This window comes from Aplidium turbinatum, chromosome 17, assembly GCF_918807975.1.
Source record: "Aplidium turbinatum chromosome 17, kaAplTurb1.1, whole genome shotgun sequence".
NCBI lineage: Eukaryota > Metazoa > Chordata > Ascidiacea > Aplousobranchia > Polyclinidae > Aplidium > Aplidium turbinatum.
This window is the reverse complement of record NC_137488.1, coordinates 3,188,882-3,214,084: the sequence shown is the minus strand read 5'-3', so window position 1 is coordinate 3,214,084 and position 25,203 is coordinate 3,188,882. Positions and strand designations below refer to the sequence as shown.

The window sequence follows — 25,203 nt, the reverse complement described above, 5'->3', positions numbered from 1 at the left end:
ATAGTCGAACCAGGATTGTACAATTGGAAAGCGAGCGCCTTACCCGCGGCGCTATCCCACCGCCATCCCACTTTATCTGGTACAGATCTTTACTAGATCGCGTACGGATCAGATAAGATCTGGTAAAGATACCGGTTAAGTGGTTGTCTGTGAGGTGGTTTTCCTAAAACAAATAAGTGTCCTCTCTAAAAAACGTGGATGGGATGCAAACGAACTATAGCAAACAACACAGCATTTCGGTAAAGTTTTCGGACATTTTGCAAAAGATCCGAGCCGGTAAAACTATCTTGGATCCACATGTACCTCCTGGATCACCTGATCAACGCTACCGAGCTATACTACTGTATTTCAACAAAAGAAATACACAGGCAACCACTTTAACTGGTTCAGATCTTTACCAGGTCGGGTGCGGACCGAATCTGGATCAAAAAAGTGGCTGTCTAAGAATAAACCGTTTTTCATATTGCATTGGACCCAACATCGCTGAGTTGTGCAAATGTAAGGTCGATTGCAGTTTTCCAAAAATATTTCTTTTTAGATGTTTTGTGTTTATTCCTGTTGTTGATATATTTTAAACTCGTTTGTGTGATACTTAAAATGTCGTCCGACTTGCACAATCCAAGCTTGAAGATGATGATGTCATCTGCAATCTTTTATGGAATCTGTTCCGCTTCAATGAACTTTGTTAACAAACTTGTTTTGAACACTTGGATGTTTACCCAACCGGGAGTGATTCTAACTTTCCAATTGGTCTTCCTCGTTGTGAGTTTACGCGTGCTTAACTTTTTGGGAAAGATAGACCTTGTTTCGTACAACAGAACCACCGCTAGCTCTTGCTGGCTTCTCAGTGCTTTGTATTCCGCCAATACTTTTCTAGGTAAGTCAGATACTAAGATATATAATCTGTATTTTTGCTGTTACGTAACTGACTGACTAAATTGGCAGGAACATGTTGCATTCTGCCACGATCATCTGTGTGAAGGGGAAGGCTGATTTCTTCACACAGATCTGCACAACGTACGACCCGGGAGCAACTTTACAAAAGGTACCATTAAAAAATCCCCTTTGAGCAACAAAAGAAAAAGGCATATTATATAATAGCGAAATTAACTCATCGGTTTGCAACTGCCTGATTTGTCGCACAGCGTTAGGGCGGTGATGCAGATAGTCATTTCATCGATGTAGGTTTGATTCCAACCGCAGTGCTATTGCTCTTTTTTCTTCTGCAATTACCAAACAAACTTCGAAAGGGATTTTTAATGGTACCTTTTGTAAAGTTGCGACCCGGGAGATGATTAAAATATACTTTGTAATTAAACAATGAATGCTACAAAAAGTGCTCAATGTCAAGCAAAAAAGCTAAACTAAAGCAACTTATATCAAATGTAGTTATTACTTCCTAAAATCTATTCTGCCTGTTTCACCCTAAAAAGGGGAATCTTCAGAAGGTCCTTATTCAAAATAAATTCTATTTGAATAAGAACCTTCTGACGATCCCCTCTTTTTAAGGTGAATCAGGCTGTAGACCAGCATTTCTTAAACTGGGGTAAATTTACCCCTGGGGGTAAATTTCCTCGTTTTGGGGGGTAAATGAGCTATTTATCAAAATATCCACATCAGTTGACGAGACAGAAAAATTGTGCCAGTTGTAGGTATTGGTATTGTATATATCATTTCACCGCTTGACGGAGATAACTGGAAATGATCTCTTGAAGGATGACATCATCAGTTATCTTGAAAACTTGCAGGAGGAGTTTGAACGATATTTTCCCGAGATAAATACTGGCAGCATTTTAATGATAGTAGCGAGAAATCTTTTTGTATGTAAAGTGAAAGATGTTCCTGAAGCAATCCAAGAAGAATTTATAGAATTAACAAACGAATTATTTGCAAAAGATGAGTTTTACTCTTGCAACCTAGAAAAGTTTTGGGTTACAATATAACACTGCTATCCAAGGATGGGTTTTCAAGCTCTGAATGTTCTGTTCACGTTTTCTTCAACTTACCTATGCAAATGAGGCTTCTCTGCATTGCTTACTATCAAATCTAAAGCAAGAAACCAACTTCATGTTGAATCCGATATTTATTGTGCACAGTGCCGGTCTTAGGGCATTTCGGGCCGTGTGCAGAATATGCTTTGCGGCCTCAATGACAATGATCCCGTTCAGTAGCGTAGCTAGGTAATTTGAAAGAGGGGGGGTTGACAGCCTGCGGGCGAAGCCTGACGGTGTGTTCTCCGAAGGCGACACCCAGCGGCGGAGGGATCTGGGAGGCCTCCCCCAGAAAATTTTGAAAAATTAATTTGAATTTTGCGCATTCTGAGAACCGCAACTGACTTCTAGGATACCGGTACTTGCTTGTGAATCGAATTGAATTTATTTCCATTAGAAATGACAACAATTACTGCATTTTCTGAGTAAATTGCGGGCGCCCCTAATTTGCGGACCCTGTGCGATCGCAAGGTTTGAACACCCCAAAGACCGGCACTGTTTGTGCATTATCTCCTACGTTACCACACATTAAACAACTCGTTGCCAAAAAGCAAGGGCAGCCGTCGCATTGAATATATCTGATGAAAATTGTTACTTTAGTTTTTTGATAAATGAGCACCATTTTATCTATTGGGGGTAAATCTGATATTCATCTTTGTTAAAAGGGTAAAACATACAAAAAAGATTAAGAACCACTGCTGTAGACTATAGAAGGTTTAGAAAGCAATAACTATATTTGATGTACTTTGTAATTACAGTAGCCTATGTAATAACAATTTTTGGTTTAATAATTCGATTGTATATACGGATAACTATTTTAAATGCAACAATAAGACAATGTGGTACGATCCTTTGGCGGTTACCTTGAAGACTGGTTTCATTTTTGCCCTATCTGAATGATATGTATTATCCGGTAGTAATTAAATAGAAACATTACAATAACGTTTGTCTGCTGCCCCTGTAGTATAGTTTTTCTGGTTTAAGGCTTTGTACCATATTGAGTTGTACTGACCTGCTTTACAAAGTTTCGAAAACATGTTCTGCATGTGGATAGTTAATGAGCTTTATGGTTTACATCAAGTGCTGGACTTAGTAACTTATAGCTGCAAATAATTTGTGGTAGCCTACGTTTGCAATGCTTGTTTTAGATACAGTTGTTTCACTAAATATTTTAGTTTCGGTCCTCGTTGTGAGCACTCTAAACAATTTGTTACGATGTGGGACCGGGACTACGTGACCAGCGCCACATACTATATAATTATAGTTTATATCTTTAAAATATTGAACGCTGACTGAACTGAACCCAGTCCCTACTCATGTGCTATGAGTTATGACGAATAAGTGGAGAGCAGTCCTTGAACTAAAGTTTGTTGCGACAGTTAGGTTATTAGTTTTGTTATGATCATCAAGAATAAAAACAATCGAAACTAAATGCCCAGACAGCAAAATCCATCATTTTTTAAATTTTGACGATTTTGACTAAAAGTTTTACAGGTTTTTCTGTCTGGGTTTCCACGCTTAAACGTACTACCTCCAAGATTTGTATAGGCTGCGATCAATCGCGTCCTCAAACGAGGCTGCAAATTTTAGATTTGCAAAGAATTAAAGTAAGCCTGTAGTGAATATTTCTTTTATGAAATGGGGTTGTCAAGTGAAAAAGGTTTGAAACAGTGTTCTAAGCGATGTCTTGTTTTTCAGCTTTGTTTGCTCTCAGTGGGATGAACGTGCCCATGTACGCCGCCATGCGGCGGTGTATACCAATGGCTAGTGCCCTGCTGGGATTTCTCGTCTTTGGGAAAAAACCTGCTTCCTTTGTTTGTGTGTCTGTTATCCTCATAACTATCGGAGCAATTGTAGCAGGTAAAGTGTACATTCAATGAAAAATATCACATTCAAGAAAACTTCAAGCTCTGCAGGCTACACTAATAACAGTGTGTTTGCCACAACGAAGTGTGCGCTTGAGCAGCGCATTTCAAGAACGTGTATCCTGCAATTCAGCAGTTGTGGATTCACCAAACGGCAGTTGAGCAAATGACAACTGAGCTAGCAACATTTTAGCAAGTGGCTGAAGTTGGTAAATGATGAAACTGAGCAAGTGCATGTCACAAGTTAACAAATTAAGTTTAACAAGCGATGACCAAGCAAGTCCGAACCGGGCAAGTATATCTCATTTGCTGACTTGGCAGTACCGGTAGCTGAAATGTAATTGCTAAATTGACGTACTTGCTTAGCTGACGCATGCCGAATGGTCCGACGACCATCAAGAGCTGCTCTCCACTCAGCGGCACCTGGTGGATGAAATAAGTCACAACGAGACTTGAATAATCGAAAACTTCACTCTGTCAACCTCGGTGACCGGCCCTGCGTCAATGGTTCAAATCCTCTACAAGTATGCGAAACTGCCAGGACCAAGCTCTCAAAGAAGCTTTCTCAATCGGAGTATAAACATTTAATTAATCAACCTCAAGGACAGCTTTTATATAGCAGCACCCAAATAAATGGCATAATTTAACAAAACACTTCAACAACAAGTGGAAACGTCACCTTGTCAATCTGCTTCAGCGGTTTAAAACTTTTACATGTACACTTTGTACAGTATGTCAGTCTGCTAAGATTAAGCTTCCAAGAGATTTTCTCAGTCAGAAGATGGATTCTCACAATTAATCAAATATTAAGTCTTGCGCACTTAACATTTATGACACCCTGCTCTTTTTTAAAAATGAGTTATTTTATTATATACGGTACAGCAAACGATCGGCCATAGGAATGTGAAAAGACAAGCTAATATAAGTTATGAAATAGGCACAACACCTCAATGACAACTTGTTTTGATTTGAATCATAAAATAGCAACCATTCTGTCTATTTTCAGCTGCTGGAGATCTACAATTTGATATGAAATCATATTTAATAGGGGGGCTAAGTGCATTGTTGATGGCATCTCATTTGACTGCATTGCAATATAATGGAATAAGAAAACACTTGACATCGTTAGACCTCCTGTACGTCAATAGCGTCAATTGTGTGCCCATTGTTACGTTTATGTCTTTGGGTAAGTAAATTTGTCGGTCATCTGTTTATGGCATTATCAAATTAAATAGTAGGCCTATTATGCTTTCGCTGTTTTGGAAAATATTTTTCAACAATTGATCAAGTAAAACTTGTCCAATGTCCAACATTAAATGCTCCTGAAATGGCAAAAACATTCGACATTGGCAGCCAGTAGCATTGACATGGATTGTCCAGATTTGGCTATATAGTTTGCATCCGAAATGATTTTATTATTTCAAAAACTTTTAAAGGGAGGGGAGGCTGCGTTTGGAAGGAAAGTCTGCAATGCGTGATTTTGCTACCCGTACCTTGTTATGTTAAAATATTTTCCATTTATTCCAGAGTTTTATTTTTTTAATAAATCAACAACTACACGGTGTGGCGATATGTTCCAACGCAGGTTGAAACATTCAAAACACAGTAGGCCTACATGAATGTGCAAGCCTAACTCTACCAGAGGGGAAGAAAGAATTAATTGCAAATCAGATTCTCTAATAGTCTACAAACTCTATGACATGACCTACATTGAAACCAACAAACTCATTTCAGTAAAGTAGGCTTTAATGAACTTAAAACGTGAATAGGCCTATCCTGCAATTGAAAACTAGCTTTAAAGAATGTTAACAGAAAGTATTAAATGACAAACTAAAACAAGACTCTACTTAAACTGCCGATTGCACTGCTACACTGTTAACTGAAAACTAGAGAATGAACCAACACGAAAGAAACCAAGAAAAGCCAAGTCAGGCAATCGGCAAACTCACACTGCGCTGTCGGCAAGAGAGATGTGGTGCGTGACGACACGCGCTACACCACATTCTCCCCCGCCAAATAAATTTCGAAAAGGACCAGACAAGATGTTGACTCAGAAGCCATATCTTTCTGGTGACTTTCGAATTCTAGCAGAACGTCTCAAGATGGGTGTACTGTTGTCGGTAAACCCTTCATTAGTTGATGTGATCGGGTTTGTAATATCACAAGTAGGCCTACTGTCTTTGCGAACGTCAGTAGTTAAATTTGAAGGAGCGTCTGTTGAAGGCGTGTTATAATCGTTTGTTAGTATGTTATGGATTTCAGGTTCTTCCGGCACATTTAAGGTAAGATCCGTCGTTGTAGAAAGACGTTCTTCTGCATCAACCTCAGTTTGAGGAGAGGGTGCCAAATCCGAGGTCGAAACAGTCGCCTCTCTTCCACTTTGATATCGTACACGAGCATAAGTAGGATTCGCATTGAGTAACATTACTGGATCACAGACAGGTTCACCTTTATTACGCACAAAGCGTCGCAATAAAACTGTTTTACCGGAGTCCAAAAGCCACGAAGGCATTGCCATGCCATACATGGCTCGTCGTGCAAATGAGAATAACCTCTCGTGGGGTGTTTGATTAGTCGCGACACATAGCAATGATCTAGTAGAATGCAAAGCCTGTGGAAGGACTTTCTCCCAATCGTCCTCCAGAACATGGTGCGTTCTCAAAAGAAGTTTTATTGTTTTCCGTACCATTTGGTTTGTCCTTTCGCACTGTCCATTTCCTTGAGGATGGTAAGGTGATGAGCAACTATAGTAGCTATTCCACGCGTAGAAAGAAAATCTTTGATCTCTCGGCTAGTGAAAGCAGTTCCTCGATCGCTGTGGATGTAAGCAGGGAAACCAAATAGGCAAAATAAGTTAGTTAAACAATCAATGACGGACTCGGAAGACATTCTTTTGCATGGAAACACAAATGGGTAGCGACTGTATTCATCTACAATCACTAACAGGTAGGGCTTCAAACCTTTAACAGGACCCTTGAAATCAACAAATAGTCGTTCCCATGGGTGCGTAGCTTTGATAAGAGTTCCTCTTGGTGGTTTGTAAAAACGTGGTTTGAGTTCAGCACAAGTTTGGCATTGGTTGCAGATTGCTTTAGTCTCTTCGCTGGTGTACGGCAAGTTGCGGGATCGAATAAAGTGATACAATCTAACATATCCTGGATGTCCAAGTGATTCATGTAAAGAAAGCAAGTCTTTGCCAGGGCTCAGAGTTGCAGACACTCTTGATAGTGCATCAGGGGCTATGTTTTTTTTTCCGGGCTTGTGACGGATTTCGTAATGAAACTGGCTTAGCTCTAGACGCCACAACAAAATTTTGTTATTTTTGATCTTCCCACGGTTGCGTCTATCAAACATATACGAGATCGATTGCTGATCGGTGACAAGTGAAAAGGTGCGACCCTTTAAAAAATGGGCCCATTTTCGAACGGCTTCAATGATTGCTGTAGCTTCTTTTTCGATAGCCGGATACTTCTGTTCGCAGTTACTCAGGGTGCGGGACATAAAAGCGACAGGGCGACCGCCTTGGGAGAGGATTGCGGCTATAGCGTAGTCAGAAGCGTCACTTTCGATGTCGAAACTTAGGTCATCACGAATAGTTCCCAGACTAGCAGCCGCCAATTCTTCCTTTAGTGTTTTAAATGAATTCAAAGCATTTTCGTCCAAAGGTATAACAGCCTTTAAGAGTGGACCAGCCTTCAATGAAAATCTTTCAATCCATTTGGCATAGTATGCAAACATACCACAAATTCTTTTCAATTCTTTCAGAGTTTTTGGTGGGAGCATTTCCAACAGTGGTCGAAGTCGTTCAGCGTCTGGTTTCTTTTGGTTGTGCGAGATTTGGTAGCCAAGTAAATTGATTGTAGATTGTCTAATGTTCGATTTGTCTTTATTAAAAGTAAATCCACTCTTCTCTGCAGCATCAAGCAAGGCATTCAAGTTTTCATCATGTTCTTGTACAGTTTCCCCTGTGACGGTCAGATCATCTAAATAGGCGTAAACTTTCTTTAGATTGTATCTTTTGATGAAGTCATCCATAACTCTCTGAAAGGCAGTAACTCCATTTATTACACCAAAAGGCAGTCTTTTGTATTGATACAAATGGCCGAGAGCTTCGAATGCTGTAAATGGTCTTTCTTCTTGCAAGAGGGAAACTTGGTGGTAAGCGGACCGCAGATCAAGAGAGCTGTAGATTTTATCTTTTGCAACCTTGTTGACAATGTCTTCAATTCGCGGAAGGGGATACGCATCCAAAAGTGTAAAACGGTTGACAGTCTGTGAATAATCGATCACAAGGCGGCATTTATGTTGATTCCGGACAACAAGCACTTGCGATCTCCACGGAGATCTTGAAGGTTCGATTATGTCTTCGGCTAATAGTCTTTCCACCTCCTTTTCAATATATGCGACGTCATCTTTTGAATAAGAACGGGAAGGGGCTGCAACAGGTTTATAATTAAGTTGCATGTATTGAAAAAAGACTTGGTGGATCCACGCGAGCTGAGGTAAGTGCTACGAGCTTCGGTGTTGCTGCGAAAATTACAAGCGGTTTTTCGGGGCCACAAAACTGAAAGGTGACTTTCTCGTGTTTTTGAAAGAAATTTTGGCCTAAAATCACATCAGCACAAGAGTTTGGAATGACATCGAAACAAATCTTTGGATAACTTCTATCGAGGAGTTCAAGATGCAAACAAGCGCAGCCATCGGTCTTGACCAAGTGATGGGTCGACGCCATGGTCACAGTGTGAGGTTGTTTCGTAAGGTTTATCTTCAGCTTGTTTACCAATTTTCTATCAATAAAGTTATCCGAGGCACCTGAATCCAGCAAGGCTTTAACTGGATGTCCATTTACCAAAGCGTCCACCACTGTGCGATGTAGGCAGTTAGGAGCTCCAGCAAAATATAACGGGCCTCTGTGCCTGGAAGGCGTTGACGAATAATTAAGAGAATCCGCGTTAGCAACTAGGTTTTCTGCAGCAGAAGCCAAAGATACTGATGAACTTTTACTGCGACAGACCTTGGAAAAATGCCCTAGTTTTCCACAATTGTAGCATTTCTGTTTGTGTGCTGGACAGGACCAACGGTCATGGAGTGGTCCGTTACAAAAGTAACATGATTTTCTGGTTTGTACCTTGGACTTGGAAGTGGCTGCAGAAATGTCGTGATCCTTGTGCTCTGGACGCATGTTGTTACCTTCTCGCGCATAATTTGTCGTTGAGACTATCAAAGTGTTTGCAGCTCTCCCCATGATGCAAGATTGTTGTTGTGCTCTTTCTATACTGTCGCTCAGTTCCGAAGCACGTTGAAGGTCTATATTCTCTTCCAAAAGACGTTGGCGGATGACAGGAGACTGTAAGCCATTTATGAAAGAATCCCGAATAAGCTGCTCTTTATACGTTTGGGCAGAAACGTCGTCAAAAGCGCAGTCCTTAGAGTAGTTTCAGCGCTCTAAGGTATTCCAAGACCGTTTCTCCACTGGCTTGCTTTCGGCTGATTAGTAAATGCCTGGCGTAGACATTGTTCTTCTTCTTTACGTACTACAATTGCATCATAGTCGTCAACTTCCTCGACATAGAGGTATACCTCTGGGGACAAGAAGCTACGTATTATTCTAGCTTTGTTGATATTAGGAGTTCCTTCCTGGCGAACCTCTTCAAGTGTAGCGATGTAGTCAGTGACAGTCTGAAACCAGAACTTGAAAATAGTAGGAGCGTCAGCGGAGTTAGGATCAACTGAAAGGTCTTTAGGACGAGGAATATGTCTGTCCATCTTTCTGATTCTTGCTTAAATAAGTTTATTAAATTGACATGACCTACATTGAAACCAACAAACTCATTTCAGTAAAGTAGGCTTTAATGAACTTAAAACGTGAATAGGCCTATCCTGCAATTGAAAACTAGCTTTAAAGAATGTTAACAGAAAGTATTAAATGACAAACTAAAACAAGACTCTACTTAAACTGCCGATTGCACTGCTACACTGTTAACTGAAAACTAGAGAATGAACCAACACGAAAGAAACCAAGAGAAGCCAAGTCAGGCAATCGGCAAACTCACACTGCGCTGTCGGCAAGAGAGATGTGGTGCGTGACGACACGCGCTACACTACACTCTACAATAGGCTACGCTTCATTACAATACCATAAGTTTCCAATTCGCGAACATGAAGAAAGTCTTAAGTAAGTTACTTTATGCTTACCTGTTGCACAATTCCATCTGACTAACCACGAGTAGCGAAAGATCATAGCTTTAAAGTCATTCAGTCAACTTCTTTCACCGACAACGTTGGATCGTGCCTTTAGACCAGAGGTGACGAACCTGCGGCCCGCGGGCCGCATGCGGCCCGTCAAAGAATTTTGTGCGGCCCGCGATACAATTTGACAATCGCTTTATGCATAAAAGACAAAAGACATCTCAAAGCTGTTTTATGCCTTTACTGGTAGGCTACACCTTTCCTTTGCTATTTTCTTGCCCTAAAGTCCAGTTGTTCCCAACCAGGGGAGACTTACCCACTAGGGGGGAATTTTGCAATTTTCAAGGGGGAATTTGGTTTTAGGATTGTAAACCTTTTTAAGCCTAGTAAGTTGGCCTAGATTAGAGCGTTAAAGAGGAAATTGTTATTAGATTAACTCCCGATTATTTAAGCAACTGTGCACTGACAATCTGACATGGATGCAATCTATCAAGTAGGCCTACTTCTGTTTCATGCAAATACTAGATGGCTTTCATGAGGAAACGTAACTAAACGAGTGTTTGAGCTTATAGACGAGTTTAAATTATTTTTTGACTTTTAAATAAAATTGGAATTTGTTTCATTGCTGAATGGTGACAGATGGATTAGATTCCTTTCTTATTTGGTTGATATGTTTGGTCTATTGAATAAACTAAATCTGAAAATGCAAGGGAAAAACACCAATATACGGTAGGTATTCAATTGCCATCTCCGTTTAAAGCAGATTGCTCATCAACATGGGTTATCTGTATCCATGAGCCATTGACATATTGATACCGTGGGAGTTTACAAACTGTAGGCTACTGCTTTCATGCTGGCTCAAGGAAGGTTGGAAGAGAGTGATTGATTTATGTCATCGTCGTTAGGAGACTGTCTTAAGGTACTAGAAGGCTCTGCTGCCCTGGTCGCGATGGGATTACGTTTTATCTGGCCTCTACCTTTCGACCAGCCTGGTTTGGGTGGCCCTTCCATGAGCAGATGCCAGTACCGCTCAGCATTTAAAGATGCTTTGGGAGTTTTCACCAGCAAGCTTGATAATAATTGAAAGAGAAAAGTTACAATGAACAATTAAACATGTTCCCATGTTTAAAGAATTATCATTGGTGCTGGTTGTTAATGGCAAAGAACAAGTTCTTCCAGAGTTGGAAAACGAATTGACTTTGCAACATCTCACAGCAATAGAACTGGAATTCATTCGATATTTTCTTAAAATTTATGACGATGAGCTTGATTTAATACGAAATTCATTCACATTGTTGATGAAAAAACTTCTCGATAAATTGCAGGATGAATTTTTAGAACTCAAAACGGATTCTTGCGCAAGAGACTTATTCAGAAAGATATCAATTACTGGATTTTGGCCATTGATGCGTAATTCCTATCCCAAAGTGGCAGAGAAAGCTACTCGAAGTATCCTTCCGTTTGCTTCCACTTATCTATGCAAATCAGGTTCTTCAACTCTTGCAAGTGAAAACAAAACAAAGAAACAGATTAGACGTGGAGAATGATAATCATTGTGCTCTTTCCAATACTCTTCCACGACATTCATGAGTTATCGAAACAAAAAAATCACAAGATTCACACAGACTGTTACATGCATTGACTCTTAGGGTTTTGAATGCCTATTCTTTGAATAAAATACTTTTCAGCTACGTTCTTCTTTAATTAAATTATTTTAGTTTGAAAAGGAATATTACAGGCTAAAAAGCTTATTACTAGTGAAAGTTTAGTTTATCTTCCAAAACTTAGATTAAAATATTAATGTAAACGAGTTTTTAACAAACTAAATTTATAGGGGCGGGGGGGGGGGATTTAGATTTGAATATCGACTAAAAAGGTCCACCGGATAAAAACTGTTGGGAACCACTGCCCTAAACACTAACTTTCAGGGTTTAAAGTTAGTAAATAGGAAAGCTATAAGGTAAAGCTGTGAAAACACTATTCACCTTGTATTTTTTGGTCGATTCCAATCTATGACGTCATGGAATTTTGACGATTAAAAAGTTGTGTGGCCCGAAAACTCATGTGTAATTGACAAAGTGGCCCGCGACAGCAAAAAGGTTCGTCACCCCTGCTTTAGACTATAATTTGTCATCATGTTTATGTAATTTTCAGAAAGCACTGTTATTGCAGGGACTTGGAAGAGCCTACAGAGCTATCCTTATTATAATGAAATTGGGTTTCAAACGAGTTTTTTGCTTGTTGTATTGAGCGGAGCGTTGCTAAATTATTCCATGTTTTTATGCACAACCGTTAATTCAGCGTTGACAACCTCTTGCGTAGGAGTCTTAAAAAGCGGAGTTGCTACAGTTATAGGTAAGCGGGACCTAACTAAGTTGTTAATCACTTTTTATTGAGTCAAAAAGTTTCTGTTTGCTTTATATCAAACTACAGCAGGCCCACCATACCCATACTTAAGTTAAGCATTCATCAACAATCCGCTGTCTCAAAAGAATTAAGTTGAACCATAGCCAACATCAGTGGCGTAGCCAAGGGGGGGGTTTTGGGGGTTACAACCCCCCCCCCCCTTTGGCACGCGTGTGACGTCACGATATTGAGAATGATGCTTTCAGTCTAAAAAAAATTGCCTAATTTTAAACAAAATTGCATTAAAAGAGCGAGTTTTGCCAATACCAAACATTCAAACATCTCAGCCAGGAATTAGCAACAAGAAAACACAGAGACTTAGCTTTTTTTCCGAAAAATGCCGAAGAAAACATGATCTTATCCTTTTGCTATGCTACCGGACAGCACCATTTTACAGGAATATTCATACCCACATTTTTGTTGAAAATGCTCTCAGAATGCACCAAATTCAAAGTAATTTTTCAAAATTTTCTGGGGGAGGCCCCCCAGACCCCCCGCCGTTGGGTGGTCAAAACCCCCCCCTTTCAAAATTTCTGGCTACGCTACTGGCCAACATAGCCTTATTATAACATTTAACTCATTTATACGATTTTTTAGTTAGGAAACCGAACCTTTGTGTGGTGTCCTTTAAAATTTCAAATGACGCACCAGTAGACGACGTAGCCTACACTTTAAAAATTACTTCAATACACAAATAAAGCACACTAATTTTTAAATGTCGTATTTTATTAATCATTTTGCAAACTCGAAAACTTTTATGGACACCTTGAAATCGCTTTGCTGACCCTTTGGGGTGCGCGGACCTCATCAATCACCTTTGTGAACGTCATCAAAAGTATCACAAGGAGAAACAGGGCATGGTATCCAGATAATATGGAAAATATGGTTGATTTGAAAAACTAATTACAATAATAATTTATTTCACACCAGTTAGGTGCAAAATTAGTGTCAATAAAAAGTTTCCATAATTGGCGATTTTCAGCCAACTGTCGCAATTCTTCCGGGTTGCGCTTTGTATGAGATCGAGCCCATCACATAAATGTTTCTACTGGTCTTCCTTGATTTCGTTGGCCTTTGATCAGTTTTGATAATAAGAGAGTTTCATTATAAACTGAGTTTATTGGATGTCATATGCCATGTTCCAACCAAAGAAGTTGACGTTTGATGACTTGTTGAAGCAGGGGTTTCTTCTACAGCACAATATAAAAAGTGATTGTGAATTTGTTCAGTCTATGAAATTTTGACAATTTATGGAACTGGAATAAAGGAAATTTAATTTGGAGGAGTTACTAATAAAATTTAAAAAAATACTATTATGGGAATACTGCAAAATTTTTGTGATTGATTTAAAATCACTGTTGTGTTACGTCATAATAACGCTTTTGAGGATGCATGCACGAAATTGCAATACATCGACATTGTAACTGAGTAAGTCAAAAATGTAGAAGAGATTAAGGTGTTGCGAACGTGCCATATTTTAAACTGATTGTCCTGCTTTGGTATCATGCACGTTTTAACGTAACCGGCTTTTTGTTTAATTTTATACTTTGTTTTACAGGCATGTTTGTTTTTGGTGGAGTTGCTCCTACCCCACTGCTCATGATCGGATTATTGATCAATTTTTTTGGCGGAGTCTTGTTTGTTTATGCTAAATATCAGCAAGCTTTAGTGCAAAAATTGCCAACCACTGAGGAAAAGTTATAAAACTGTTAACCCTCTTTTCAAAGTGATATTTTCGATCTGCTTGCATTCGAAGAAAACTAAGTTTTCTATTTTACCGCCAAGAATATTAAATAGGGCGCCACTTGTTTTAATTAACAGTACCAAAGTAAAGTTTCAAATAATTGCAATAAAAATTACAGAACATTTTTCCTCCTAATCAAGAAATAAAGACCCCAAAATGTAAATAGGCCTACTAAGCTCATGTTTAGCAAACGAACCTTTCGAAAACTATACTGGATTCATCTTTAGTGCTATAAATGTACATTTATGCAGTCTACATTAACGTACATTTATAAACGTAGGTACTTCTAGCACTGAAGATGAAGACATTATAGTCTTCGAAACGTTTGTTTGCTGAACATGATCTTAGTAACCTAGCCTACATTTTGGGCTCTTAATTTTTTGATTAGAATAAACAGGCGTTCCTACCAGTTTGTTTCTAATGCTTCCTTTTGTTTGAGATAAAATGAATACTTTCAAAAATGTGTTGAGGAAGCTGTTTTTTAAACTACCGTGCTGTAGCTGAAGATAGGTTAAGCCTAAAGGAAAAGTTGGTCCCATACTTGATTCAAGTGTCGGGTATGAGAAGATAAGATTTTCATTGTACCAAGCTTTCGGCACTAAGGAGAGTAGGGTGGCCAGTTCCTTTTTCTCGGCCGCTTTTCAGTGGTGGGATGGCACAACGGGTAAGGGGTTGGCTTTCCAATTATGCAAACCAGGTTCGACTCCAGCTGGTTGTTGAGAACATCGCTCACCTCTACCTAAGGTGTAATGAATTAGTTAAGCCTGCTTTATGTCAAAAGCAGTTATGAAAACAAGAAGTTGCCTAATCTGATGGCTGACAATAGGCTACTCAGAAATTAAAAGCCGTACAAATAAACAAAAAAATTTTTGTTGGGTACAATGCAGTGCAGGCAACTGATATCTTTTTGCATTCTATCCGTCTTACCTATTTTATTCCAATAGTTTGAACTTGTTAGGCTGCAATCCATTAAGCCACAAAAATTGCAGCTGCTATTTAGGCTAAATGTTAAATCCATGAATATCACGTCTTTTGCAAAAACAGGCACGAAGCGACGAAAGCATAATCCACTGTGATTGGTGCAATGATAGAAAGTAGCCCACCAACTTTTATTTTTGGACAATTTCAATTATAAAGCGATGACCAAGCACGTCCGATGCCAGATGAAAAACTAGTTTGCTGACTTGGACAGTAGCTGAAATTTACTTGCAGAGTTGTCGCATGCCCAGTGGTCCGGCTACCTGATTAGGCTACAAGGATCCAAGCAAGGATCTTAATCTGCTAGTAGATGTACAGTAAGCTACTAGTACCAGCAAAAAACGTATAAAAAAGTGAGTTCAAAATAGCACGTTTTTTTTATTTGATTCAACAAAACAAATAAACACTACAAGCATACTGGCTGGCAGCTCCCGCTTATTTATGGTTGATTTGACGTTTCTCTACGTGAATTCAACGCGAGATAAGCTAAGCTGCAGCTATTGGCGACGACGATAAGCAAATATACGTTGCTAAAGTAGAGCTTGATGACGCAGGGATCACGTCACTATAGAATGACGTCATCGCTATGACCATTGACACATTTTGAGACTAACAAAAGCAAAATCTATCGTTTCTGGGTGGTGATTTCAACGGGGCCGAGGGTGAACGTTGAAGCAACGCAAAAAAGGTTTTTGAAAACTTTCGAAACGTCCGCTGTCCGAAAATGAGTTGTGAATCCAAAGCAAAGTGTTAAGAAATTATTCATAGAGACATCGTCTCAACATGCCAACTTACACTGATGTTTAGGGTTCAAAGGTCACCGCAAGCCGCTTCTTTGTCAAACACAAACAGAAGTTTGTTGACTGAGGTCGTTTGTAACAAAAGCACCAGGGGAGTAAAAAAAATTTTGAAGAATATTCTAGAGATAACAACATGCGCTAAATATGAAGATAGACGGTAATTATTAACGATGTCGCTATGGCAACCAGCACTAAATGGAGACGTTGGATCCGTTTGCGCAAGTGCAAACGCATTGCGCGTATTATTTGGTCGTAAATGCCAAAAAATTACATCATAGTACCAAGGGTTATGTACAATTAATGAAATAAAAAAACCAGCAAGCAATATCCAGCAGTTTCATATGTATTTAATGTCGCGTGACGTGGAAATAATGAAAAAATAAGGAAATTGCCAGCTGGCGAATGATTGTTGAAAACTTTCACTTCTTCTTGCTCCCTTTCAAAAAGCTTCGACGTTTCTTTGACTTGGGGCTCGATTCGCTGACGATCTGCAACGGAAGTTGATGAGATACAAACTCAGCGCTCTTCTCGTCAGTACACGGACGGACCACCATTGTATCTCGGCAAAAATACTTGAATACTCGGCGACGGTAACCAAACACTGTCCAAGCAACCACAGAGTTCAACGGCTTAAACAAACAAGCTTCAAAATGTTATTAATTTTCATAAGTTGTGGACATTTTTGGTGCCAGCTTGACGTCGCCAGGTAACAAAGGTGATGGAGATTTTCATTTGCGGAAGAATCAAAGTTCAGCTATTCTGCTTTTCTGGCATAACAACGCATTGAATACGTTTATAAGAAAGCTTATGACACACTGCTGGTACTAGGACGGTATGCAGTCATTACTAATACTCATAGCGCCATGCTAATACCTTACTCAGATTGAGATTTATAAAATGTTTCCACTTCCACAGCAGTTTGCACTTGCATTTATTAAACTTTTTTATACCAATCTTAAGGGTTGATGCCTTTTGGAGTAAGACATAGAGGCGTGCTAAAGCTGGTGCCATCAATCGGTATTCATTCACATACCTGCGAGACACGAGATGGCGTGCTTAATCCACTGGCTGTTGACGCGTTAAGATTTTGGAATCTCCCGAGCCATTGTTTCATGTCATCCTGCGGAAGACGGCAGCAATTACGAAGTGACAACAACAAGAGTTCATTCTAACTACCACAAAGCAATCAATTATTTTCACTTGTGAGAACGCGCCGTCTCTACTCCCCAGCACCGGTCACGTGATTCTAGCGCTTTATTTCACTCAATAGAGGAAAGGCAGAGTCAACATGAGATTTTTGTCCAGGCAAAAAAAAATAGGGAGACCAAAAAAGGAGATGTCTAGAGTTGGTGAGAAAAGACATCAGTGTAAGGAATGTAGAATTGTAGATACAACCAACTCCAACAACCGGAAAGCATGGCGAAAAAGGGCTGCAAAAACTGGTGGACCCCTGCTAGCGGGGACAAACATCAGGTCTCATCTATTAAATGAACAAATGGATGATAAGAAAATGCGGGAAGGCACCTCTCACGAAATGTGAGCTTGGCATGGATGAACCAACATCACACCGCATCATCAACTACAATATGGGCCAAACGGGGCACGTGGTCGGTGTGATTTGGATGACAAAACAACACCATGGCTGCTTTACGCCTTCTTTAACACCTCACAAATGAGATCCCCTCGAACTTCACATTGGCGAAGGAAAATTTCGAGGACGATGACAAATAATCCTCGAGAAGTTTCGGTCTTCGCTTATGGCAGGTGTTATCACAACCATCAACTCATCAATTTTTGTGATCTGCTTGAACAACTTCGCTATACAGATCACGTGGTGGTTGTTACGTCATCAAAAATCATCCATGCATGACAACCTACCTCATCTTTGGCTTGGAGGAGATACTCAATCCCGGAGCTCAAGCGCAGTCGGAGGACGTACTTCTTCTTCTTGTAGTCCGTCGCGATCTCGCAGCTGGAACAAAAATAAATTGCATTCACAACGATCCAGCATCAAACAGGCAACTCCTTTCGCAATCGCCATCAGTCACTTACGTTGCGTCATCCAGTTCGAGCGTGGGCTCCCCATGAAACGAGGCTCTGTTAGAAGCGGACTTCGGATCCTTGTAGAAGGTAAGTTGTTTGTTTTGGATGACACAGAAGACGCTGTTCCAAGACCTGGTAAAGATCAGTTTCAATAAACGATCATACTCGTGATGCAGCATTGTCATCTACTTTGACAAACTGATAGACGAGCACGCCTGCTCAACATCGGCATCCTATTGGCTACCCGACAATCCTAGGTTGTTTCGTCTACAATCAAAACTTTGATTTGCATTTTTAAACTTCATGGTTTCATTGATCTTTAAGAATTATTTTCTTCATGACGCACTCGGTGGAAATAAGCCATGAAATCTTTTACCTTTACAATAAAAACTGGAGTTTAAATTTGAAACTAAAAGATTCATAAAATAGTTTCCCAGACAGCAAAGCAGTCGATTCAACGTCTGCAGACGTTGAATCAATGAAAAATAAGACTGATTTGCTATGCGCGTCGTGCAAGAACAATGATTCAGCAAAAACAATACAATTGCAAGAGTTAACAACAGCTGGGAAAGCAAGTTCCAGCGGTCGTGCAGTAAAATCCACATCAGTAAACCGAAAGTTAAACGCAGCATTTGCAAGAGAAATTGTTGGATAGCAAAACAAGCAGATAGTTCACGCCGAATCAACGTTTAATTATTGAAATTAGTTTGAGCTGGTGGCGACAAGATTAAAGTAAAAGCAAACATCAAAAATCAAATGTAGTTTACATTAAATCAACCAAACGTGATGTTAAATTAACAAAACAATCAAATAAGTAATTTTTCATGCAAAAGTTTAAAGTTGAAAATTGCTTTCAAAAACTGGGAAATGTTAATTTGCATAGATTTCATACAATGCAGACAAGTTTTTCACTCGCTGAAGGTTAAAATGCTTGCAGCTCCCAAATGTTATGCTTACGTTATTTTCACATCTAAAGATGTAAAAATTCCGTATATTCAGCTGAGTTTGAAGAACAAAGCAGAAGCAATTACACCAAAGCCGTAACAGCAACCGATACAGGCAGCCCTCGCTATTCCGACCTTCGTTTCGAAAAGTCGGTTAAGCGAGGTTGTCCGCGAAGATGCATTGTTTGTGAGGCATTCGTTGCAATGGATGCGCATCGGATAAAGGGAAATCGCAGTTATCAGGGACTGCATTGAAGCTTCATTGTTTCAGAATATGCGCAGTGGCTCATTGCGCAGAAGGATTATTGATTAATCGTCTTTGATGTGATTCAAAAAAAACAAGTCCACAGTGACAGCTTCAAACAATTCGAAGCGATTATAAGGATACACCAAGCTTTTAAATTAAATGGAATTGCTTTAGTTTAGTATATCACTCATCACAAGACATTACAAGTGATGAAATGTGGTCATTTCGACGTTTCGTCGATCAGCCACGATCCGACGACTTTGAAAGGTCACAATAATCGTCAGCGATCACTTCTTGTAAGATCGTGTGATGTGAATGGAATACGTCAAACAATGTCATGTTGACGTACAATATTACGAAAACTACAGAAGCAGCTTTGGATTAGTGCAAGAAAGTTTTCAAACAGATTTTGCTCGATCAGGTTGATTGTGCTCTACCGCCACCCGGTGGCACGTGCACTCAATTAATAGACCCGCAGCGACCACTAGTGTTCGACCTGTTTGTGGCTTTCTTCACTGGACTGAACATTGTTGATTTCCGATGAAGGAAGCCCTGGAAGGAAAGATCCACCGGGTCTTCGCTTGTAAGGGGGGAGACAATCTGGGGGGGTTTCTCCCGCATTTTGACAGGGGTGTGCACGTAACCTTTGTCATCCACCACCACTGGCTCCACGTATTGAGGCGTGTGGGCGGAGGGGGCACGCTCCTCCGACTTCCGAGGGGCTTTCTTCGACGAGCGATCTTTCTTAGACTTCTTCTCTTTTTTCGAAGTTGGTTGAGGAAGATCTTGCTCTTTCTCGGCACTGCTTTTGTTAAGTTGTTATTGGTCAATTAATCAGTCAGTGACTAAATCTAAATGTGTCTATTAAGACTTAATCTAAATGATCCACGTTTATTACGTTACTTCAACAATATTCGATGTTGAAATCGCATGAAATTTCAAAAAATAAAAATAAGAAAACCTTTCAATTTGTGGTTCAAGTATTTTATATCCAACAAAACATCAGGAAATGAAACAAAACTCTCCAGGAGTCACCAACCGACCTGTGTGTGGCTCGCTTGCCATCTGCATCTCTTTCCTGTTTCCTCTGCAACATCCCTTCATGGCTAGGCGGGACTTCAGAAGATTTGTGGGAGTCAGCATCCTGATCTCGCGTCTCTTCGCTGGAGGCTTCACCGTTGACGCCGTTCACCAATGACATCTGTTTGGTAACATTCGTCGTCACAAGTTGCGGTCAAATTCCGTTAAAACAATGTGAACCACGCTAGTCGACAACGATTGCTTATGCTGTGGCAGGTGGCTGACCATATACGCCATTTCCAGCACTCCGAAAATTCCGTGGAGTCTTTCTTTATGGATAAACTTGGTAACTCTAAAAAAAATACACAATCACAGTCACCCAGACAACAAATCAACCTTTTTTTGCATTGATTCGATGTCTGCAAACAGTTGATTTACTGTCTGAAAAGTTGCTGTGGAAGTCGCGCTATCTTACATCGCTCTTCGACTCTTCTTTGGCCGCATCAACAATTGCTTGGACTCTTTCAGCTTCCAACTCAGCCTCTTTCTTCAGTTGTATTCTTTTTTCTTCTTCTAATCTCTCCTGCTCTTCCCTTTCTTCCTTTTCCTTCTTCTTTCTCTCCATTTCTTCTTCTTCTTTCTTTCGTGCTGCCTCTTCACGGAGTTCCATCTAAAAACAAAGCATCAAAGCCAAGTTATTGGAGCAGCCCTTGCCCTTTGTAAAAACTTCTACTCTTCAAATTTATTTGCAGTGGTCTAAGAGCTTAATTACAAAACTGAGGTAAAAAAATCTCACAACAGAGAAACTTGGCGCCTCATTGCCTCCAACCCTCGACGGGAGGAAGGGCCATGTAAGTTGTACAAGATTTTTGTCGCTCAACGATCAAGCAATGTTCAATAACAAACAAAGCAACAAATTGTTGCAGAAACACAAACCTCGGTGAGCTTTTGCAGAGCGACAAATCGATCCTCCCAGGGCACGGCCGCCTTCTCGAGGCTGTCCAACCTCCGGATCAGTTGTTCCGCATCACTGACGGATTGGCAGGAGGAGAGTGACATGTCTTTCATCAGGGAGTCCTGTTGCTGGAGCCAAACATCACAGATGGCGGCATCGTGGCCAAACTGATAAACCTCCATCACTGGAACGTCAAGTTGTTGATAATTTTTTGTTAATAAACGTTAAAACAACATTGAAAAATCGTCAAAACTAAACACGTAATATCTAACCATGGAAACATTAAATAATCAACTAAACACTTTAAAATTACGCTTTAAAATAAACAAGTAAGGCGTTCTATTGGTGAGTGCAGGCTAGCTGGAGCAACAGCGTAATTTGAAGACAGAACCAGCTTTCTCTAATTCGTTACAGCGATAATTTGCAAACGATCAACAATCATGAAACTAGTCAACCGTGACTTGTTTTAAATGAAATACCAAGTAGCAGTAAGGTACAAGACAAACTTACACAGATTGAGCCACTCCCAGCGGTCTTGCCATCGGTCCACTATCTCGTTGCGCTTGGCGGATAACTTGTCCAGCTTGATCTTGACGTCATCGCTTGCGTAGTGACCACCTTCGATCAGTTGTTGTCCTAGTTTGGCGCATTCGAGATAGGTCGCGTTACGGGCGTCTATCTCGGCCTTGGTGCCCTGGTGCATGCTCATGGCCGTCTCTACCCCGGACACGTCCCTGGAAAGTTAAAAGGGTTTGTTGAGGTGAAGAAACATTCGCGATGATTCAGGAGTAAACGCAACAGCAGTGAGTTCGACTCCACGGACAAAGACACGAGCTCAGTTATATTGCGGCGAGCTTCGTCGAAACATAAACGGCACTGACTCAAACGTTACCTACTAAGCCATAGCTGCGATAGCGTCAGTCGTTGAAAATGTTAATCAAAAGAGTCTTAGTTCGATACCTGTCGAGAGTGCCTAGGTCTGTGGTCAAACACATAGATGATCTCGAAACAACATCAATGCTTCCGCTTGGACACCAGATACCTGGGTTTCTCTTGCAGACCCATCTGCCTCATGGCTCCTTCCATCCAGGCCATCAGATCCCGGTACATGTTGAAGAAGCGGTATTTATCCAAAGCATCAGAGAGCAATGCGGCTCTCTTCCGGACCATGTTGAGGAGCTCTTTCCATGCCTCCACAACAGTATTCTCTTGGTTCTCAATCTCACCGAGTTTATTTCCAGCATAAGAATCCTGAAGAGACTTCTTCGTAGAAGTAATGGCCTCCACCTGCAATAGACATAAAAATGCTGACTAGGTAAAAACTTGCAAAACTTGTTAATTTTGGGAAAATTCTTCAATGTAGTTATTTCAACTCTCGTAAAATATTAAGCAACAGCTGCTGATTGAACTTGAAGAGACATGTCGTTGCAATAGATACTGGGAACGAGCATTGTGGAAACTGCATTCCAAACTATGCATGTCTATTGTCATCCATGACACACGATTCTATTGGTCTATTATAATTGTGCCTGAGCTATACAAGTTGCTGGTGTTGCAAGTAACAGTAAAGATGGCAACTTGTTCCAAAATACCCGAATATGTAACCAAGAAAAACGGTCCTAGATGCTGCTAGGCGTTTTGGTCAGTATAACACTTTTAGGCAAAACCAGAAAAACAACAAGCTGAGACAGTACCTGAGCTCCGATGGCTTTGATATCCTGAGCAAATATGTCGTGTTTGTGTTGGAAGTCTTCCACAGTGATGTAATCCTGACCTAGTTCTTCTGGGATCTGTTGTCTTTTCTCACTGATACGAGCCAGTGTCTCTGCGGCATCGTAGTGGAATCTGTGCAGCTCGAAGGAGGCGGCAAGCAACTACAATTGGAAGTTAGATTGTAAGCACTGGCATAACGACAAACTTCTTTAAACAAACCTTACCGGATCAGTCTACTCTACGCCAAACAGATACTTAGAAGTATGCTTATCTTTAAAGAGAGAAAAATTTAACTCCAACATTTCACTCACAAGAACACATTTGCACAAATTTTTCTACTTTTTGCAGTGAAAGTATATTTGCAGTTTTACTTGTGATCTCGATTGTTAAGTTTTTAACTATGTCATGTGCGCAAAAACATGAACAATCGAGATCACAGTTTCAAACTCTTCGTCGAGCATCTTTCCGTACTTGTTTTCTGGTTTCAATAAACTCCAGGAGGTCCGCCCAAGCGTCATTGATTGTATCTTTCCAATCCGCTATTTGATCTGCATCAGTGTGTCCCACTGCTATCAACTCATCAGAGAGCCGGTTGGCATCCCCAACTCTTTCTTCACCTGTCTGAGTCGTGTCTCGACCGAACTCTTCAAATTGCTCCTGGAGGATCTGTATAGAATTGCTCATGTCATTAAACTCGTCTTCGTGTGATGGGAGGAATTGGAAGGTTTTGTTCTCTCACGACTAAAATCGCATGCCAAAACAATCTCTTCAAAATTAATTTGAAACATGAGAAGCTGAAATAACATCTCCATAAGAGCATGTCTTCGTGGATGTGAGATGAAACGGGGTTAGGTTTAATTCCGCAAAAGAAAGGTGGCGCTTTTAGTCGAAACAAAACTGATTGAAAGCGCTTCTCACAAGAAAAACAATGATTTTGGTTGAAAAACAAGTTTGGTGCTTATCATATGATGACGTTGAACAAACCTTTACAACAACAAGCAGCTGTTTATGCGGTAATAAAGGGCACACAATCATTGTTCGCTTTTTGCATTGCTTCAATGTCTTACAACATTGTATCGGTGCAAACAAAACAGTTTTATCGTCAGAGTCCTATGAACATTCCACCAACTCACAGTGACGTGTTCCAAGTCCTGGCCAGTCTCCTGGGAAGAAGCCACCAGCTCTTTCTGGGCGATCCACTGTTCAAGATCATCTATCTCATGGGATAACCGGAAGAGCTCCACCCGCTCCCGGAGTTTGAGGCGGCGCTCCTCCGCCAGATCCTTCAGTGCGGCGTATGTCTGATCCACTTGGATCTGTCGGGCTGTCAACTTCTCACTGTGGAAGGAAACCATTCTATTTGAATAAACTTTCGTGACGTTAAACTATGAGGTCATCGTTCGATCTGGGATGTAGAAGGGTCATAAATTGAGTAGCTGGCTACTATGGGCGAAGTTGACATACACAAGCAACAGGTGGAAACTCATTATTGTCAACGTCGGTGACTGGGGATGCATCAGGGGTTTGATACCTCTAAACATCAGTCTTCAAATATTGTCATTGCAGAAGTAAATACTCCGCCATCACGTAAGGAACTTAATTAATTTATAAAAACTTTCAAAGGTTAACCTTTCAACATGTTGGGAATCAACAAGATGGCGGCATGTCTTGCTGAGTTGCTGGATGGTGGTGGCAAAGTCATCGATGCTCTGCTCCTGGGCTTGATGCTTCTTCAACATCTTGTTGGCTCCTTGCCCATCCTGCAGTGGACACAAGTAGGAGAGTTTAGATTGAAATTATTTCAAGAAATGTCGTATTGGGTTGCTTTCCCGAGGTGCAACGGTTTAGATAATTGCAGTAACAAAGAGATAGTTGCATGGATCGGCTGCAATACGTGAATGTGAATGTGCAACAACATTCGCTGCCTGGAAACTTGCTTCATCATTGCGATGTATTCAAATAGATTTCGTGTCATAGAAACTGAGAAGGAAAATACATGCGCAGTGCACACCCAACTTTGACACTAATTGTCTGTGTAGTCTATATGTCGCATCAAAAATAAATCCCAAAAAAGTCTTCCATACAATTACCTGCGCTTTCTCGTCAGACATCATGTAGAGTTCCTGCTCACCCATCCAAGCCACCGCCTCGTCAGCATCGAAGTAATATTGCTGAGCGTCTTCGGAATCTTTCAACCTTTCCTTCCGCGCATCAACTTCTTCCAGTAGCCTGCCAAGCATTGTACATAGAGTGGTTACAAAGTAGGTCAAGGTTTCTTATTTGGTGACAGGACACACCAAGAATCACC

At 40.5% G+C, this 25,203-nt stretch overlaps 2 protein-coding genes and 1 pseudogene across 5 annotated transcripts in view; 1 reads left to right on the top strand and 2 right to left on the bottom strand.

Annotated features, from left to right (window-relative positions):
* Window positions 1-597: 597 nt before the first annotated feature.
* Window positions 598-14,356, top strand: LOC145786998 (uncharacterized). Its single transcript, XM_082598749.1, has 5 exons — window positions 598-877; window positions 3,690-3,851; window positions 4,863-5,042; window positions 12,218-12,400; window positions 14,010-14,356. Exons 1-5 carry the CDS (start codon window positions 598-600, stop codon window positions 14,153-14,155), a joined length of 951 nt encoding a protein of 316 aa, XP_082454875.1. The 3' UTR covers window positions 14,156-14,356.
* Window positions 5,907-6,745, bottom strand: LOC145786805 (uncharacterized; annotated as a pseudogene).
* Window positions 14,357-15,527: 1,171 nt separating the features above from the next.
* Window positions 15,528-25,203, bottom strand: part of LOC145786463 (spectrin beta chain, non-erythrocytic 1-like) — a 64,885-nt gene continuing 55,209 nt past the window's right edge. For 2 of the 4 annotated variants that reach the window (XM_082598121.1, XM_082598124.1), the window contains 15 exons: window positions 24,986-25,124; window positions 24,525-24,655; window positions 24,029-24,233; window positions 23,367-23,561; window positions 22,877-23,056; window positions 22,225-22,469; window positions 21,693-21,916; window positions 21,164-21,366; window positions 20,703-20,897; window positions 20,251-20,408; window positions 19,704-20,012; window positions 18,026-18,148; window positions 17,852-17,945; window positions 17,007-17,093; window positions 15,528-16,461 (listed from right to left, as the gene is read on the bottom strand). In XM_082598121.1, coding sequence (XP_082454247.1) covers window positions 16,393-16,461; window positions 17,007-17,093; window positions 17,852-17,945; window positions 18,026-18,148; window positions 19,704-20,012; window positions 20,251-20,408; window positions 20,703-20,897; window positions 21,164-21,366; window positions 21,693-21,916; window positions 22,225-22,469; window positions 22,877-23,056; window positions 23,367-23,561; window positions 24,029-24,233; window positions 24,525-24,655; window positions 24,986-25,124 — 2,557 coding nt within the window. In that variant the 3' untranslated portion in view covers window positions 15,528-16,392. The remainder of the gene's footprint in view (window positions 16,462-17,006; window positions 17,094-17,851; window positions 17,946-18,025; window positions 18,149-19,703; window positions 20,013-20,250; window positions 20,409-20,702; window positions 20,898-21,163; window positions 21,367-21,692; window positions 21,917-22,224; window positions 22,470-22,876; window positions 23,057-23,366; window positions 23,562-24,028; window positions 24,234-24,524; window positions 24,656-24,985; window positions 25,125-25,203) is intronic. The other 2 variants (XM_082598122.1, XM_082598123.1) reach the window with 2 other exon arrangements.

Coding starts and splice junctions, on each gene's coding strand:
- LOC145786998 (XM_082598749.1), top strand. CDS start 598: ATGTCGTCCGACTTGCACAATCCAAGCTTGAAGATGATGATGTCATCT. Junction 3,852..4,862: donor TATCGGAGCAATTGTAGCAG/GTAAAGTGTACA, acceptor GTCTATTTTCAG/CTGCTGGAGATCTACAATTT. Junction 5,043..12,217: donor TGTTACGTTTATGTCTTTGG/GTAAGTAAATTT, acceptor CTGTTATTGCAG/GGACTTGGAAGAGCCTACAG.